The sequence below is a fragment of the Peromyscus maniculatus genome, chromosome X (assembly GCF_049852395.1).
Source record: "Peromyscus maniculatus bairdii isolate BWxNUB_F1_BW_parent chromosome X, HU_Pman_BW_mat_3.1, whole genome shotgun sequence".
In the NCBI taxonomy this organism is placed as follows: domain Eukaryota; kingdom Metazoa; phylum Chordata; class Mammalia; order Rodentia; family Cricetidae; genus Peromyscus; species Peromyscus maniculatus.
The window spans coordinates 563,796-583,421 of record NC_134875.1 but is presented as its reverse complement, the minus strand read 5'-3'; the positions used below and the strand labels follow the sequence as shown (position 1 = coordinate 583,421).

At 36.1% G+C, this 19,626-nt stretch overlaps 1 protein-coding gene across 3 annotated transcripts in view; it reads left to right on the top strand.

The window, feature by feature from the left end:
* The window catches only part of LOC102908325 (phosphatidylinositol-binding clathrin assembly protein-like), a 45,557-nt gene extending 28,488 nt beyond the window's left edge, over nucleotides 1-17,069 (top strand). For all 3 annotated transcript variants that reach the window (XM_042269709.2, XM_076562003.1, XM_042269708.2), the window contains 3 exons: nucleotides 735-856; nucleotides 16,112-16,219; nucleotides 16,935-17,069. In XM_042269709.2, the coding sequence (XP_042125643.1) occupies nucleotides 735-856; nucleotides 16,112-16,152 (163 nt within the window). In that variant the 3' untranslated portion in view covers nucleotides 16,153-16,219; nucleotides 16,935-17,069. The remainder of the gene's footprint in view (nucleotides 1-734; nucleotides 857-16,111; nucleotides 16,220-16,934) is intronic.
* The last annotated feature ends 2,557 nt before the right edge of the window (nucleotides 17,070-19,626 follow it).

The following is a 19,626-nucleotide window of genomic DNA, read 5'->3' as shown; positions in this document are numbered from 1 at the left end:
GTTTGTTTTTAACTTACAAGTACCCCTCTCAGCTTTTCCTATACAAAATTCAATTATGTCATGCATTAACCTAAATATACTTTAAAAAATACCCTTAGAAATACACAGACAATTTGATAAATTACCATTATAATGAGTTATTTCAAACCACATCTCTCATTATTGGACAGATTTCCATAAACAAATTTCATCCTAAGCCTGTGGTGAGATATTTCAGTGTTTATAGGTACTTGCTACCAAATCAGACATCCTGAGTTCAATTTCCAGAGCCCACATGGTAGAAGGAGAGAACTGACTCCCTGCAAGTTGTCCTTTGACCTTCACACATGTGCCATGGCACACATGTATATATTCCCCTCACAAAATAAATGAATGTGTAATTTTGAAAAGCATATCATATCCCATTCCTTGATGTTCGTTTCTTTACCCCTAATCACTAACATCACAAAAATACTTTTCTTGGTTATTTTCTGTCTCAAATACAATAAAACTATGGGAAGGAACCTTTTTATTCTAACATTTTTGTTCACTGTCATGCCTTCAGCACCCAGTACAGTTTTTGTTATGTAACAAGTACTCGATCAAATTTATTTAATGAATAATTAAATATCCCTTTATTTATACTCATTTACCTTTAATTTGAAGTCTTCTTCATTTGTAATGGGTACACACATAAATGGCATTACTGTACTGACACATTTAGTTTATGCTTTTATTCTTTCTCTTGTTTTCAGGTTATTTTGTCCACATAATTTGTTACAACTACCATTATTTTCACAAGCTTGCAAATCTGTTGGAGACGAACAGCAAGGTGAAAAAGTCACAGCAAACAACTTGGATGGCCCACTTGTAGGAAGTAAGAATATTTTTTGAGACAAAGTCTTACTGTGTGTTCTTGACTGGTCTAGAATTTAGAGATTCACCTGACTCTGCCTCCCTTCTCTGAGTGCTGATATTAAATGTGTGTGCCACCACACACAGCCATAATCACCTATTTTTACAATGAATATTTTAATGAATTTAAAGAATACGCATATGAAATGATATAAAATTTGTGTTTGTTTCATGAAACAGATCATACCTTTAGAGAAAGCCCCATTAATGAGTAAGTTTTTATTATTCAAAAACATATATATAGTAGAAAGAGACAAGACTAACAACTAGAAAATAATTTTCAAGTTAGGTACAAATTTGTCAGAAAGCTGTAACATGCAGAGTTCTTAAGTGATTAGAATGAAAACATTATTATTTGTTATGTACTATCAACTTCTGTAAATAAAATTCTTTGTAGAATTTCTTCCTACTCTTACACAATTCCTTCCAGTTCATTTAAATATTCTAATTTTTCAATGTATGTTATAAATATTGACACTCTTCATTGTTCTTTGTATCCTTAATTATTTTCTTTTGTAACATAAAGTATATTAAATTAACAATGCTTATTTTCAAGCAAAGACAACATTATTAGCTGGAATTCCTAAAGATCATAAGAGAAGTAATGTTAATTCAAATAGTAAACACCTCAAATTTCAGTCAAAACCACCTGGTGAATGGAACTGAAGTAAGGGAGATAATTAACAACTAATAATATGAGATGTAAGATTGAAGACAAGTTAAGAAGACTAAACAGGATAGAGAGAACTATCACATAATAGTAAAAGGCAATATTTCTGAAGGTATAAAGTATTAATACCATATTTACTGAGCTATATATGTGTAGCAAAATTATTACAAATATATTTAGAGCTTGAGAAAAATAAGACCATAATGGGCAAATTCAAACTTCTTTTCATTATCAAGCAGATCTAAAAGAGATGATAAGCAAAGACAGGGATTTCAATAAAATATAATAAATATTAGTAATAAATTTTAATGCACATGCATGAATCTTCATTTTCTTCAAAATAATGCTATATTTTTCTGTACTAAAAATATTTAAATAAAGAGTTTTACAAGATGCATTCTTTCATCATCCAATAAAATTAGGACTAAATAATAATAACTCACTGTGAACATCTTGGTTACTTAAAACCTTAAAAAATACAGTTATCTTGATGAGGAAATCAAAGAAAATTTATTAACTATCTAAAGCAGTGTTTTAGCCTGTTTTTAAAGATTTATTTATTTTATGAATGAGTGCACTATCTGCATATACAACTTTATGCCAAAAGAGGGCATCAGATCCCACTATAAATGTTTGTGCTGGGAATTGAACTCAGGACCTCTGGAAGAGCAGCCAGTGCTCTTAATCTCTGAGCCATCTCTCCAGCCCTCTTATTCTGATTTTTAAAGACAAGATTTTAAGTAGTATACACTGGCTTTGAATTCATTATGTAGCTGAAACTGACCTTAAACTGATTCTCCTGGCCTTACCTCCCATGTGTTGCCCAGCTTTTTATGTGTCATGCCCAGCTTTTTAATGATAAAGAAAGAAGAAACCATCATACCAAAGCTAAGGAGAACTAAAATTGAAAGGAAAAAAAGAAACTATTTTTTGTTTTCACTTAAAATTGTTCTAACTTTTTCCTTAAGAAGGTGGAAAATTATAAAATTAGAGAGAGTCCTGCCTCTAGGACCCAGGCCCTGGGACATAACCAGGCCTGGGAACCCCCACCCATCTCTTCCCCAGTTGCCAGCCAGCAGGGAAAACTCCTGCAGGCAGGCTCCCCCACCAAAACCCCCCATTGGACCCTGCAATCTATAAGACCCATGCCCTACCTCAATACACATGCCCCTAAGACCCCAGGGGCTTCCTGAGACACAGAATCCACCAGCTCTCATTGAACCTAGAGGTGAGTGACTCTTCTCCAACCTAGAGAGTCCTGCATCTAGGACCCAGTCCCTGGGACATAACCAGTCCCCTGGAACCCCCACCCATCACTGCCCCAATTGTTGGCCAGCAGGGAAAACTCCAGCAGGCAGGCTCCCTCACCAAAATCCCCCAATGGACCCTGAAAACTACAAGACCATGCCTTATGCCAATACCCATCCTCCTGCGACCACAGTGGCTTCCTGAGACATGGAATCCACCAGCTCACATTGGACCAAGAGAGGCTTCCTGAGACACAGAATCTGCCAACTCTGACTGGACCAAGAGCCCTGAGCACCCTGAGCCACAGAACCAGCTAGCTAGGATTGGACCAAGAGCAGCTCCCTGAAATACAGAATCTGACAGCTCCAATTAGACCAAGAGTTAAGTTTGGACCTAGAGGAGACCCTGAGATACAGACACAGCAAGCACAGATTGGACCAATAGCAGCTCACTCAGACACAAGCACCTCTTGCACCTCTTGGAGAAAGAGATGGGTAGACACCAATGCAAAAATACATACAAGAACATAAAAATGTGGCATCACCAGAACTTAGTAGTTCTACAACAGCAAAACCTGGACATCACAACGTAGAAGAAGCAGGAGAAAGTGCCCTTAAAAATAACTTTATGGAGATGATAGAGGCCTTCAAAGTAGAAATGAAAAATTCCCTTAAAGAAATTGAGGAAAATACAAACAAAAAATTGGAAGAAATCAACAAATCCCTTAAAGAAAGCCAAGAAAACCATGTGAAAAAAGCAATTAAACATGTGAAGGAAACAGTTCAAGACCTGAAAAGTGAAACAGAAACAATGAAGAAGACACAAACAGAGGGAATGCTGGAAATAAAAAATCTGAGTAAATGAACAGGAAATAGAGATGTAAACATAACCAACAGAATTCAAGAGATGGAAGAGAGAATCTCTGGTGTAGAGGATACAATAGAGGAAATAGATTTGTCAGTCAAAGAAAATACCAAAGCCAAAAAAGTCATAACATAAAATGTCCAGGAAATCTGGGACACCATGAAGAGGCCAAACCTAAGAATAATAGGGATAGAAGTAGGAGAAGAATACCAACTTAAAGGCACAGAAAATATATTCAACAAAATCATAGAAGAAAACTTTCCCAATTTAAGGAAGGAAATACCTATGAAGACACAAGACGCTTATAGAACACCAAATAGACAAGACCTCCCCCCAAAAGTCCTCCCACCACATAATAATTAAACCATTAAACATACAGAATAAAGAAAGAATATTAAAAGCAGCAAAGGAAAAAGGCCAAGTGACTTATAAAGGCAGACCCATTAGAAACACACCCAACTTCTCAATGGATACTCTGAAAGCCAGACTGTCTGGGGCAGATGGAATGCAGACACTAAGAGACCATGGATGCCAACCTAGACTGATATACCCAGAAAAACTTTCAATCACCATGGATGGAGTGAACAAGACAATCCAAGACAAAACCAGATTTGAACAATATCTATCCACAAATCCAGCCCTACAGAAAGCACTAGAAGGAAAATTCCAACCTAAGGAATTCAGATACACCCTTGAAAACACAGGCAATAGATAATCCCACAGCAGTACATCTCAAAGAAGGGAAATACATACACACACACACACACACTACAACCAAAAGATAGCAGGAATTAACTGGTTATAAATGTCCGTTAATATCAATGGGCTCAATTCACCTATAAAACGGCATGGGCTAACAGAATGGATATGAAAACAGGATCCATCCTTTTTCTACATACAAGAAACACACCTCAACTTCAAAGGCAGACATTACCTCAGAGTAAAAGACTGGGAAAAGACTTTATAATCAAATGGACTTAAGAAGCAAGCTGGTGTAGATATCCTAATATCTATCAAAATTGACTTCAAATTAAAATCAATCAAAAGAGATCAGGAAGGACATTCTATACACATCACAGGAAAAATGCACCAAGATGAAGTCTCAATTCTGAACATTCATGTCCCAAGTATAAGGGCACCCACATTTGTAAAAGAAACATTACTGAAGCTTAAATGACACTTCAAACCCCACACATTAATACTGGGAGACTTCAACACGCCACTCTCACCAATGGACAGATCTTCCAGACAAAAACTTAACAGAGAAATAAGGGACCTAACAGATGTTATGACTCAAATGGACTTAATCAATATCTACAGAACATTCCACCCTAACAAAAAAAAAATATGTTCTTCCCAGCAACCCATGGAACCTTCTCTAAAACCACATATTTAGTCACAAAGCAAATCTAAAAAAAAAAATGGAATAACCTCCTGTATTTTATCAGACCACCATGACTTGAAGTTAGATTTCAACAACAATAAAAATTACAGAAAGCCTACAATCTCATGGAAACTGAATAATGCTTAACTGAATCACTAAGGTGTCAAGGAAGAAATAAAGAAAGAAATTAAACACTTCCTAGAATTCAATGAAAATGAATGTACTACATACCCAAACTTATGGAACACTATGAAAGCACTGCTAAGAGGAAAATTCATAGTACTAAATGCCCACATAATGAAACTGGAGAAATCTCACACTAGTGACCTAACAGTACACCTGAAATCTCTAGAACAAAAAGAAGCAACCTCACCCAGGAGGAATAAACACCAGCAAATAATCAAATTGAGAGTTTAAACCAATAAAATAGAGACAAAGAGAACAATACAAAGAATCAATGAAACAAAGAGTTGGTTCTTTGAGAAAATCAACAAGATAGACAAGCCCTTATCCAAACTAAACAAAAAGGCAGAGAGAGCAAGAGAGAGCATCCAAATTAACAAAATCAGAAATGAAAAGGGAGATATAACAACAGACAATGAGGATATCCAGAGAATGCTCAGGTCATACTTCAAAAACCAGTACTCCACAAAATTGGAAAATCTAAAAGAAATGGATAATTTTCTGGATAGGTACTCCATACCAAAGTTAAATCTAGACCAGATAAACAATTTAAATAGACCAATAACCCCTAAGGAAATAGAAACAGTCATTAATAGTCTCCCAACCAAAGAAAGCCCAGGACCAGATGGTTTCAGCACAGAATTCTACCAGATTTTCAAAGAAGAACTAATACCAATACTCTTCAAAGTGTTCCACACAATAGAAACAGAAGGAACCCTACCAAACTCCTTTTATGAGGCTACAGTTACTCTGATACCCAAACCACACAAAGATGAAACAAGGAAAGAGAATTACAGTCCAATCTCCCTCATAAACACTGATGCAAAAATACTCAATAAAACATTGGCAAACAGAGTCCAAGAACACATCAAAAAATTATCCACCATGACCAAGTAGTCTTCATCCCAGGGATGCAATGATGGCTCAATATATGAAAATCTGCCAATGTAATACACCATATAAACAAACTGAAAGAAAAAAGCCACATGATCATCTCATTAGATGCTGAGAAAGTCTGTGACAAAATCCAACACCCTTTCATCATAAACGTCCTGGAGAGATCAGGAATACAAGGAACATACTTAAATATAATAAAGGCAATTTAGAGCAAGCCAACAGCCAAATTAAATGGAGAGAAACTCAAAGCAATTCCACTAAAATCAGGAACAAGATAAGGCTGTCTGCTCTTTCCATATTTATTCAATATAGTACTTCAAGTTCTAGCTAGAGCGATCAGAAAACAAAAGGAGATCAAAGGGATATAAATTGGAAAGGAAGAAGTGTAACTTTGCCTATTTGGAGATGATATGATAGTATACATAAGTGACCCTAAAAATTTTTACCAGGGAACACCTACAGCTGATAAACACCTTCAGTAATGTGTAGCATGAATCTTAAAAGTCTATTAATGAAAACAAACCTGGTGCGAGGTATTGGAGTGGACGCTGGAATATCAGAGAAGCAGAACAAGCCACAGCTTCCTCACCTCGCCAATTCCTCAGGTGATCCTGTTTCCTCAGACTGGAAGCCTCTGTGTCCTCATCCAGAATGAATCTCAGCTGAACTGCTTCTGCCTGAAAGCTTAACCAGCCTAGTTCCTGGTTTTCATGCCTTATATACCTTTCTGCTTTCTGCCCTCACTTCCTGGGTTTAAAGGCTCACTTTCTAGGATTAAAGGCATATGTCACCATGCCTGGCTGTTTCCAATATGGCTTTAAACTCACAGAGATCCAGATGGATTTCTGCCTCTGGAATGCCAGGATTAAAGGCGTAAGTGCCACCATTTTCTAGCCTCTATATCTAGTGGCTGTTTTGTCTTTGACACTAGATAACTTTATTAGGGTGCACAATATTTTGGGGAAGACAATACCACCACAGTAATGTGGCAGGATACAAGGTTAACTAAAAAAAAAAATCAGTAGCCTTTCTATATACAAATGATAAACGTGTTGAGAAGGAAATCAGAGAAATATCACCCCTTATAATAGCCACAAGTAATAGAAAATACCTTGGGATAACTCTAACTAAACAAGTGAAAGACCTGTATGACAAGAACTTCAAGTCTCTGAAGAAAGAAATCAAAGAAGATATGAGAAAATGGAAAGATCTCCCATGCTCATGGATAGGTAGGATTAACATAGTAAAAATGGCAATCTTACCAAAAGCAATCTACAGATTCAATGCAATCCCCATCAAAATCTCAACACAATTCTTCACAGACCTGGAAAGATCAATACTCTACTTGTTTTGGAAAAACAAAAATCCCAGAATAGCTAAAGGAATCCTGTACAATAAAGCAACTTCTGGGGGCATCATTATCCCTGACCTCAAGCTCTACTATAGAGCTATAGTAATAAAACAGCTTGTTATTGGCATAAAAACTGACATGTGGATCAATGGAATCCAATTGAAGACCCTGACATTAACCCACACATGTATGAACACCTGCTTTTTGACAAAGAAGCCAAAATTGTACAATGGCAAAAAGAAAGCATCTTCAACAAATGGTGCTGGCATAACTGGATGTCAACATGTAGAAGACTGCAAATAGATGCATATCTATCACCATTCACAAAAGTCAAGTCCAAGTGGATCAAATACCTCAACATAAATCCAGTTACACTGAACCTTATAGATGAGAAAGTAGAAAGCAGTCTTGAACCCATTGGCACAGGAGACAACTTTCTAAATATAACACCAGTAGCACAGACACTGACAGCAACAATTAATAAATGGGACCTCCTGAGACTGAGAAGCTTCTGTATGGCTAAGGACACAGTAAATAAAACAAAACGACAGCCTACAGAATGGGAAAATATCTTCACCAACCCCACATCTGACAGAGGGCTGATCTCCAAAATATGTAAGAACTCAAAATATATAAAGAACTCAAGAAACTAGACAGCAAAATATCAAATAATCCAATTGGGATACAGGTTTAAACAGAGAATTCTCAACAGAAGAATCTCAATGATTCTTAATGAAAGACATTTAAGGAATTGCTCAACATCCTTAGTCATCAGGGAAATGCAAATCAAAAGGACTCTGAGATACCATCTTACATCTGTCAGAATCGCTAAGATCAACAACACTGAAGACAGCTTAAGTTGGAGAGGATGTGGAGCAAGGGGAACACTCCTCCACTGCTGGTGGGAGTGCAAACTTATGCAGCCACATTGGAAATCAGTATGGTGGTTTCTCAGAACATTGGGAATCAACCTTCCTTAAGACCCATCTATACCACTCTTAGGCACATACCCAAGGAATGCTCAATCATACCATAAGGACACTTGCTCAACTATGTTCATATCAGCATTGTTTGGATGGAACTAGAAAAGATCATCTTGAGTGAGGTAACCCAGAGTCAGAAGGACAAACATGGCATATACTCACTTATAAGTGGATACTAGATGTAAATCAAAGGATAACCAGACTACAACCTGTGGTGTTGTATTCCTCCAAATATTGTGCATGCTAATAAACTTATCTGGGGCCAGAGACAGAACAGCCACAATATTAAACATAAAGGATAGGTAGTGGTAGCACATGACTTTAATCCTAGCATTCCAGAGGCAGAAATCCATGTGTTCAAGGATACAGACAGGCATGGTGACTCATCACACCTTTAATTCCAGAAAGCAAGCCTTTAATTCCAGGGAGTCTTGGTAGAAAGCAGAAAGGTATATAAGGCGTGAGGACCAGAAACTAGAATCATTTGAAATAAAATGGGAATTAAATACTAATACCTGTATATCAGCCATCTGGAATTCTAAGCCCATTCCACTTGTTCCCGGCATGGCAACATTTGTGCTATATCATTTCTTTTAAATTTTGATGTATATGTAAAAGATAAAAACTTATATCAAGGAAGTAAATATAGAAAGAAAATTTCTTTTTAATCAGCTCTTACATATTTCATTCATATTTATTTCAAACATATTCAAACTTTCATAAATGAAAACATGAAAATTCAAGTTTAGCATATTTCTTACCATCACAGAGTCTTCCACTATTTTTCCCTGTTTATTAATCATCTGTTAGGTTCAGGCACTGTGCTGAATGATAGAAATACAAAATAAACTAGGAACTTGAATCTATTTTCTAGGAGCTCTGCATATGGCTAGACATATCACCAAACAATGATATTGAAAGAGATAATTTATGAATGTGTGATACTATACAAGGCATGTTGGTTAATTTCATAAAAGAGTTGAGCAGGAGATAAACAGAAATGAGGTGAATAATAAGTCACTGGTTAACAACTGGCAGAATGTTTTTACATTTTAGAAAATACACAAGGTGTATCATACCTTAGGAAGAATGGAGAATTGCATATATCAATCAAACAAATTAATATTACTGGAGCAAAAATACAAACATGACTGAGTATGAATTTTTGAACTATGCCTCATATGGTTCAGGTGACTATGGTTCAGGTAACATTTGGCAGCAAAAAAGGGTTTGTCACAAGTATAACAAACTTGTTTTCCAGAGCTTTTTCCATATCAGAACTGCACAAGTCTACAATCCTTTGTTTTAAATCTTTAGTGACAACTGTGTTTTGAAACCTAGCATGTGAATGGGATAAATAGCTGGCTCTGCTTGGCCTAGTGTACAAGCTATGCTACCTGAGCTATGCCTGGGAGTGAGAATGGTGTGGGTGGGCTGGAGCCTTGAACACTCATCAGGTTCACTCATGTATGGGCTGTGCAACCAAGACAATGCCTGAAGTTTGGGGATGGCATGAGCATGTAAGAGTTCATAGATTCTTGAGGCTGGGCCAGTACACAGGATGTGTGACCTGGGTTAGGCCTGGAAATTGGTTATGGCACAGGTTGGCTAGGGTTAGGTGGACTTCCCAGACTGGGCCGACACACAGGATGTATAGCTTGGGTTAAGCCTTGAGGTTGGATATGGCACTCTGGCAGGCTAGGGTCAGGCAGACTCAAACTCAGACTGCATACAGGATGTGCCACCCAGAGTAGGTCTGGAGATTGAGAAGGCCACAGGCAGGCTAGAGTACAGGGAACTCACCAGACTGAACCAAATCATATGATATGTGATCCAGGCTATGCCTGGAGGCTGAATATGGCCTCACTGAGGTTTTTTGTTGATTTTCATTTTCACTTTTAGTTTCCATTTGCTTTTTTCTCTGTATCTTGTATTTCTTTGTTGATGGTTTATGTTTTAATTCATGAGTGTTCATGATTACTTAGTAAATACCTTTTATGAGTCAGTGTGGGGGATTCTTCCTGTAATTCCGGCACTCAGTAGGCTAAGTTTTAGATCAGGGTTTTAGAAAAAGACCCTATCTGAAAAAGCCCAAAAAATTTAATGATAGTTACTTTCTTCTCTTTGTCAAGTCTTTCTATGACATGTGCCATTTTGATTAGTCTATATCGAATGTCTATTTCTGTGCAAATTAAGATTTTTTGGTAGTTCTTTATGTGCCAAATAAGTTTGAATTGTGTTATATACATTTGACTGTTACTTTTTTGATTTATCTTTTGATAGATGTTATGGAGAAGATTTATTAATAAGAGTTTTTGCTGTGCTTAGGGTTAGACCCACCCATACACAAGTAGTGGAAGTTGTTGCTGATCTGAGTTCATGAATAGCTAGCTTCTCTAGTAGGTAGATACTGCCCACTTGTATGATTGAGTCATATCAATTGTCTCAAGTGTTAATAAAATGGAGAATTTAAAGAAAAACAATTTTGCTGTCCTTGCCCTCATAGAGCCATAGCTCCCCATCGTGGGAAAGAAATCTTTTCTTTCTCAGATATTTGGCTCTTGCAAAATGATGTTTGTGTATTATCTCTGCCTTATTTCACTCAACATAATGACTTTAGGTTTACCCATATTGTAGTATTGGTCAAAATTTCATCCTTTCAAAGTTATTTATTTAATTGACAAGTCATAATTGTACATTTTGTGTAGTACAATGTGAGGTTTTCACATATGTATATATTATAGAAAGGATAAATCAAAATAACTTACTTACCCTCCACCTTACCACAGATTTTTCTTATATGGGGAATTGAACCTAAGGCCTCATCCTGGCTAGGCAAATGCTCTATCACTACTACATCCCTAGTCATATTACTCTTTGTCTTAATTGGGGTTTCTAAGTTTGCTGTAAAGAGACATCATAACCACAGCAACTCTTATAAAGGAAACATTTAATTGAGGTGGCTCACTTACATTTCAGAGGTTAAGTCTATTATCATTATGGTGGGGAGCATGGTGGCATGCAGGCAGACATGATGCTGGCTACATCTTGATCAGAATGCAACAGGAAGTTTGACTGTCTCACTGGGAGTAGCTTGATCATAGAAGACCTCAAAGCTCACCCCTACAGTAACACACTTCCTCCAATAAAGACATACCTACTCCAACAGAGGCATACCTCCTAATAGTGCCTCTCCCTTTGGAGGCCTTTTCTTTCAAACCACCATACTCTTTGATGTGAGAATGTTTAAAATTAATTCTTTCATAAAGTTAAGAAGGAAGTAATTTTAGTGTATTTGCTGTCAAGCTGTAGATCAGAAAGAATTTATGTCATAGTGGTTAAGAGTTCAGGCTGTGGTTTCAGACTCTATGAAAAAGCTTTCTTAATGTATGTGATCTTGATAATGTATATAATCTTTCTATGCCTCAGTTTTTTTCTTACTTGTAAAACAGAGATTAAAACATCACTTACCTTATATAATTATTAAAATTATTTAAAATAAGGTGGTAAAAATAAACTACTACATTTAAATAGATAATACATGTAAGATACTCAGAATGGTGCATAGGTCATAATAAATACTCAAAAACATTAGCTAGAAGTTCAATGGATGGCGGTGGTAGTGGTGGAGATGACGATAGATGATATTTTGTGGCACAGTCCTCCCATTATGATATGAAGCATAAACAATTACATTTTATCACCTTAGCCCTCAGAGAAGATTATATACATAGGAAGCAATAAGAAGCAAGGATAATGAGAATTTTCTAATAATAATGAAGATTACGAATATTATGGAAATAGTTCTCCCTTGAAAGAATGTTTAGATCCTTTGTCTGCCTCTCGTTATTATTGTCAAGCTTTTATTTACATATGATTCACCTAGAGGTCTTGTTAAAATGCAATAGATCTGGAATAGAGATTGAGAATCTAAATTTAGACCAAGCTGATGTTGATGTTTATGGCCCGCGAGTTACAGTTTGAATAGCAAGGCCTAATAATGAATGCCTTGTCATAGTTACAGAATATTAGCATTAGTAATGAAAATTATTCATTAATTTTAGTTTGGTATACACACACACACACACACACACACACACACACACACACTTTCTGTAGCAGGCTTTTTTGAACCACCAGTCCCCAAATAATGACAGGGAGATTTATTAATTATGAATGCTTGGTCTTAGCTTACACTTGTTTCTAGCTAATTTTTTTTAAACTTAAATTATCCCGTTTCTATTAATCTATGTGCTGCCCTGAGGCTCATTTACCACATTTACATACTGTCCATCCTGCTTTCCTGCTTCCTTCATGCCTGGCTGGCTGCTTTTCTCTCTGCCTGCCAGCCCCACCTATCCCTCCTCTGCCTACCTATTGGCCATTCACGTCAATCAGGTGCCTTAGGCAGGAAGGTAAAACAGGAACACATATTTACATAGTTAAACAAATGCAAATAAACAAATGCAACTCATCTTCACATAGTTAAACAATTATTCTGCAACACAAACAAATGTAACACAACTTTACTTAGTTAAATAAATATTTTATTCCACAACAAATTTCTGGTATGAAGGAATTTTAAGTAGTGAAATTAGAAGCCATTGAATAAGAGTACTTAGGGAAGGATCAGAGAAATGATATTTCTGCCTTCCTATTCAAGACCATCTGAATAATCCCTGGCACTCTGGAGTATGTCAAAACTCAAAAGTCATTACATATCATGTTATATTACATAGGAATAGACAAAAACTAAGAAAAATATTGAGAATTTTTACTGCAATTGTCCAGAATTAATTAGTTCTTTTAAAATTAATTCTAATTAAGGTTGAGAATCATGCATCTTGTTGTGCTCATATTACTTTGCTTTTCATCTGCTGTGATTCAAGTCATATTATCTTTATTTTCACATTGTATTATGCATCTAAAGATAGTATAACTAAAGAATTTAAGTGAACACTGAAAAATTTATGGAGTTTTATTTATTGGAGGTGGTGTGGCTGAAGATTTTATTTCTGTGATTTTGTTATAATTATTCATATGATGCCAAAAGAAGAGTCATAGCTTCTTCCTTCTTAGCTAACTGCATATTTCACTTGTTTTCCAAGTGAATTCCTATCCTCAGTAAATTTGAGCTACTTTAAACTCTTCTTTGGCTTCCAAGATAGTACTAACAATAATTGGATGCCTTTAAACATTCTATGTCTGCCATGTGCAAGGAAAGATCATTATCCTAACTGTAAAAAACTCAGTATGAATCTGTTCTCAATACTAAATATGCAGCATACTATTTTCTGTATCTTATAATTATGTCTTACATAATAGTGGGGAATTTATTTTGAGAAATGTATCATTAGGCAGTTTTGTCATGCAAATATCATAGTGTGCTTATACAAAATTAGAAAATTATGTTAACATTACTGAGATAATCTTGTGGAGCCACTGTTGTATATACACCCAGTTACTGGATGAGATGTCGTTCTGCAGTACAATCTGTACATTTTTTATTAAATATTAGTAGAAAATGTATAGTAATTGGAACTTTTCTTCAAGGTAAAATCTCTAGGCACTTATGCACTGACTTCACAGCAGGTACCTATGTACAGAATGTTGGGGAAGAAGAAATACTCCAAGATACCAAAAATGATAAATATGATTTAAACTTTTGTAATTTACTAACAAGAAAGGGTGGTTGATCAGGACAAAAAAAATTCCAAAAGGATTGTGGGAAATGCAAGATTAGGCACCATTAACTAAAAAGGGCATCAGTTAGGATAACAGAACTTGAGGCCAGAAGTATGGTTTGCAGACTGAAAACTGTAAAGGACACATAAAAAGCCAAGTTATTTCACACAAAAGTGAGCAGGAAGTAGAGCTGATGGGAACCATGTACAAAGTAGCTCCAGCCAGACTACAGAATGAAAATCCCATCCTTAAATATAGATAGCTTCAGATCTATCTATCTATCTATCTATCTATCTATCTATCTATCTATCTATCTATCTATCTATCATCTATATTAGTTCTTTTAAAATTATGAAGAATATACATATGTATATGTATATTCTTCTAAATGACTAAAAGTACTTGTAATATGACTAGTCTAGTTACCACAGGTAGTATTTCAGAGTGTACTATATAATTGCACCACTTCTCCCATATTTTATATACTGTAGGCATTTTTATTTTTATTTTTTACTTCTTTTTCTTTTTTTCTTTCTTTCTCCCTTCCTTCCTCCCTCCCTCCCTCCCTCTTTCTTTCTTTCTTTCTTTCTTTCTTTCTTTCTTTCTTTCTTTCTTTCTTTCTTTCTTTCTTTCTTTCTTTCTTTCTTTCTTTCTTTCTTTCAGGTTTTTCGAAACAGGGTTTCTCTGTGTAGCCTTGGCTGTCCTAGAACTTGCTCTATAGACAAGGCTGGACTTGAACTCATAGACATCTGCCTGCCTCTTCCTCCTGAGTGCTAGGATTAAAGGTGTCCACCACTACCGCCTAGCTGAGTAATTTTTAAATTAAAAAAAAAATTGGATTTATTTTTGTATATGAGTATTTTACCTGCATGTATGAATGTGCACCATGTGTGTGCCTGGTGCCTGTAGAGGCCAAAAGAGGCCATCAGATTCTCTGGAACTGAAGTTATAGGTGGTTGTGAGCAGCCATGTGAGTACAGAGAACCAAACTGTGGGTGCTCTTCAAGAGGAGCAAGTGCTCTTAACAGCTGATCCATCACTTCAGCCCCAATTGTAGGTGTTTTTAAAGAGCAAAAAAATTATCAATCTTCATCTTATTGAATTAGAGCCCTACCTATCTATAGCCTGTCAGAACACTAATATTTCCAATTGTTTTAATATATTATAATTTGAAATTTATTCATTAGTCATATGCTTAGTGAACTTGCACTTTACAACATTGTTATTGATGAAGATGAAGACCAATGCCAGGCCTGCAATTCCAGCACTTAAAGCCAAGGCAGGAAAATCAAGAATTTGAGATTAGTCTGGACTACGGAGAAAGAACCTATCTCACCTTCTGTGACCAAAAATGAGAGAGGTCTTTATAGCTGTTTTATATTTGTTCTTCTTTAAATGTCCGTTTTTAAATCTTCTGGATATGTTTGGAACCTTGAACACAATAAGCCATTGGAAAAATGAGAGAAAATAGAAGAAATACCTTAGCTTTGAATGTCTTTGACCTGATGTGCCTGTCCCGTCCTTACCTTACTACTTAGATCAATAAACTTTACACAACCTTCACATTAACCCTACAAAAGTGGTCCTATACTCACACTAAAATATTTCATCAAAGATATATGCATACCAATATATAGATTTCTGTTCTTTTTCTATGAATATTTTAAGTCTAGAGATGGCAGTTTTGTTATTCTGACAAATTCTTTATTTACCTTATTTTGTGATTAATTCATTATTGCTTATGAGAATGATTCATTAAGTCATCCCCCTTACACTCTTTCATTAGCAGCACCTTTACAGATTTATTGTTTTCTTTGTGTTTGGCATTTCCTTCCCTTGGCATTAGTTAAATGTAATATTGACACTAGAACAGCCACTTGTCCGTCCTCTTGGTACTATGGCATTAGAAAATCAATTAAAACAAGGTTTTCACTTTTCTTTTTTACTAATAGGTTCCAACTTCCATGGAATGTCCTCCCATAATGTCATCTAGATCCATTATTTATACTAAATATGGTTTAAAGACCAGCAATCTTCCCATTCGACGCCCAGGTTACCAGGTATATTTGAACTGTTGTTGCTTAGAGCCTTGATAGAAATGAGAAATCATTGGAAGCATGACCTAGTCTTATAATGGGATTTTTATAAAGTAGACATTTCTCTGTATTATTACTCTTTTGTAAAAGACAAAACTAATTTTATCATTTCCTGTATCATATAAAGATAAAAAATGTGCTTACCTAGCACAGAACTTTATAAGCTTGTGTTTATTAAACTTCATCTGGATTCTTATATTTTCAATGGTCTTTTTATTCATCCATTCATTTATTCATTCAACAATTCTGTGATTAGTAATGGAGGTAATTTAGATTGAACATTTCAGAGATAGCTTTCCAGAGAACTGATAAAAGATGAATGGTAAGATTTAGAAAATAGACAGCCAGGCAATAGTCATACATGAAAACTTTTGAAGAAGGGATAATCAATTCAAAGATGGAAGGTTCCAGGACAGTGAGAAGTGAATTTTGAGGACAATTTCAACTAATCAATGTGTAAAGGATAAAAACTCAACATCACAGTCAGTGTATATTGGCTCAGAGTACTGTTTTCTAGAAAACAAAGTTTTTCTTCAATCTTTAGCTTTGATTCTTAAGCATCTGCCTAACAAAGCTTCAGGTATTAGATACTGAGAAAAATAAAATATTCTTAATTTATTTTTATAACCAAGGAGACAGGTATAAATGATAAAAGATTTTTTTGCTTTCTTTTACTTAGATGCAGTTCAAGTAGAGGCAACAAAGCAGAACAACTCAGATTCAAGTGGAAAAATTATGATCTTTCAACAGGCTGAACTGAACTGAATCATCCTCATCTTCCAAATTCAATAAACACAACCCTGGCATTTGATAATCTTGAGGCTATTCAATTCAATACTTTGGAGATTATGTACTCTATTTTGTTTCAGTAATTATCCTGTTTTTCTCTATTAAAATAATTTTCTATGCAGCATGTATTTTATCAAAGTTAAATTATACAAAACTTCTTGTAATTTTTGTTTGGATAATTTCTTTAAAATTTGCTTTTGAAATACTATAAAAATGTAGAATATTTGATCACACTGTGTGAAAATGTGTTAGTGTTTTATTCTGATTGGTTTCATAAAGAGCTGAATGGCCAATAGCTAGGCAGGAGAGGTTAGGTGGGACTTCCAGGAAGAGATAGGAACTCTGGGTTAGAATCTGGCACAGGGGATTTTACCAGGGAGACATGGAGGAAATTGGACATACAGAATGGAGGACAGGTGGAAAGCCACATGGCAAAATATAGATTAATAGAAACAGGTTAATTTAAGTTATAAGAGCAGGTTGGGAACAAGCCTAAGTTAAAGGCCAAGCTTTAATAATTAATAAAAAGTCTCCTTGTCATTACTGGGGATCTGGCAGTGTCCTACCCTCCCCCCTCAAAGTTCTGACAAAAAAAGTCTGACTACAAAATAAAGAAAGGTAATATATTAATTTCCCTTCCAAGTAATACAAAGATCTTAGAATACTTACTCCAGGGTGTAGCTGGAGAGCTTCTCTCCAGGTCCCACCAAGCCCCGGCAGTCTGACAGCCCACTTATAAAATAAACACACAGACGCTTACATTACTTACAAACTTTATGGCAGTGGCAGGCTTCTTACTCACTGTTCTTACATCTTAAATTAATCCATTTCTATAAATCTATACCTTGTCACTGTGGCTTGTGGCTTACTGGCATCTTCACATGCGGCTTGTCATGGCCACAGCTGGCAGTGTCTCCTTCCGCCTTCCTGTTCTCTCCTCTCTATTAGCCCCGCCTATACTTCCTGCCTGGCCACTGACCAATCAGTGTTTTATTTATTGACCAATCAGAGTAATTTGACATACAGACCATCCCACAGCACCAGGGCACACTCCTGACACATATTTTAGTGCTTCATAGTATGATCTGATGCCTCCTAGTTTAGCCCCTGAAAATTAAAACTGTAAGTGTTAATATTAATAATAGTAGTTTTATTTAGATTCAGCTACACATTTACAAATTCTTTATTAACCATTCTTTTGTATTAGGATCATATCTCTTCATTGAAAGAACACTTTTAGATGTGCATTTAATGTAGTCATGTTGGTGATAAACTCAGGTTTCTTTTAATCTGAAAATAAAATCACATTCTTTTTTTTTTTTTTGAGAAAGTGTCTTGCTTTGTGGTCTATGTTGGTTTTGAACTTTATGATCCAAGCTGGCCTTCTTAGAATTCTCCTGTCTCTCCCTAGTTTCTGGGATAAGATGCTATATACCACTATGCCCAGCTAATATTCATTTTAATTTTTTTTTAGTGGTAGAGAAAGTTTTAGTTTTCATTGTTTTGTTTTTAGTTATCAAAATCATATATAAACTAAATACCAAGGTGTAGTTAGAGTTTTCCTGCCTTGCCCACAGTCAGGACAAATCTTTGTCACCCACCAGTCCCACAGCCGCTCAGACCCAACCAAGTAAACACAGAGACTTATATTGCTTACAAACTGTATGGCTGTGGCAGGCTTCTTGTTATCTTGTTCTTATAGCTTAAATTAATCCATTTCCATAAATCTATACCTTGCCACGTGGCTCGTGGCTTACCGGCATCTTCACATGCTGCTTGTCATGGCGGTGGCTGGCAGTGACTCCTTCTGCCTTCCTGTTCTTTCTTTCCTCATCTCTGTTAGTCCTGCCTATACTTCCTGCCTAGCCACTGGCCAATCAGTGTTTTATTTATTGACCAATCAGAGCAACACATTTGCCATACAGAACATCCCACAGCACCAAGGCTTCCCAAATTGTACAAATCTCATCTAACTTTATCATGTATTTTTATTTTTGCTATTTTTCCCCTCCCAACTCTTTCCTTCTCCCCACTCCCTCTTGAATGTATGGCCTCTCCTTGTATGGTTATTATTGTATTTTATATAAACATATATAACTTACTGAGTCCATTTAATGTGGTTCATATTTACATGTATTTAGGGCTGACCATTTAGGATTGGGCAACCTATTAGGGATCTTGCTCTGGAAAAAGATTATTCTCCCTCCCTCAGTAGACACTGAGTAGCAGGGCCATATGAAATTTCCTTCCTTCTCATTTGCATGTCCTCTGGTGTGGTCATTATGCAGGTCTTGTTTAGGCACCTACATTGTTGAGATTTCTTGGATATCATATCCCTGTCGTGTCTAGAACTCACTGTCTTGCAGCAAGTGTTCTGGTCCTCTGTTCTTACAGTCTTTCTGCCCCACTCTTCTAATATGTTCCCTGAGTCTTAAGTGTGGGAATTGTGTTGTAGATGTACTAATTGAGGCTATGCACCCATGGTCACCTATTCTCTGCATTTTGATCAGCTATGGATCTCTGTCTGCTGGAGGAGGAGGAGGAGGAGGAGGAGGAGGAGGAGGAGGAGGAGGAGGAGGAGG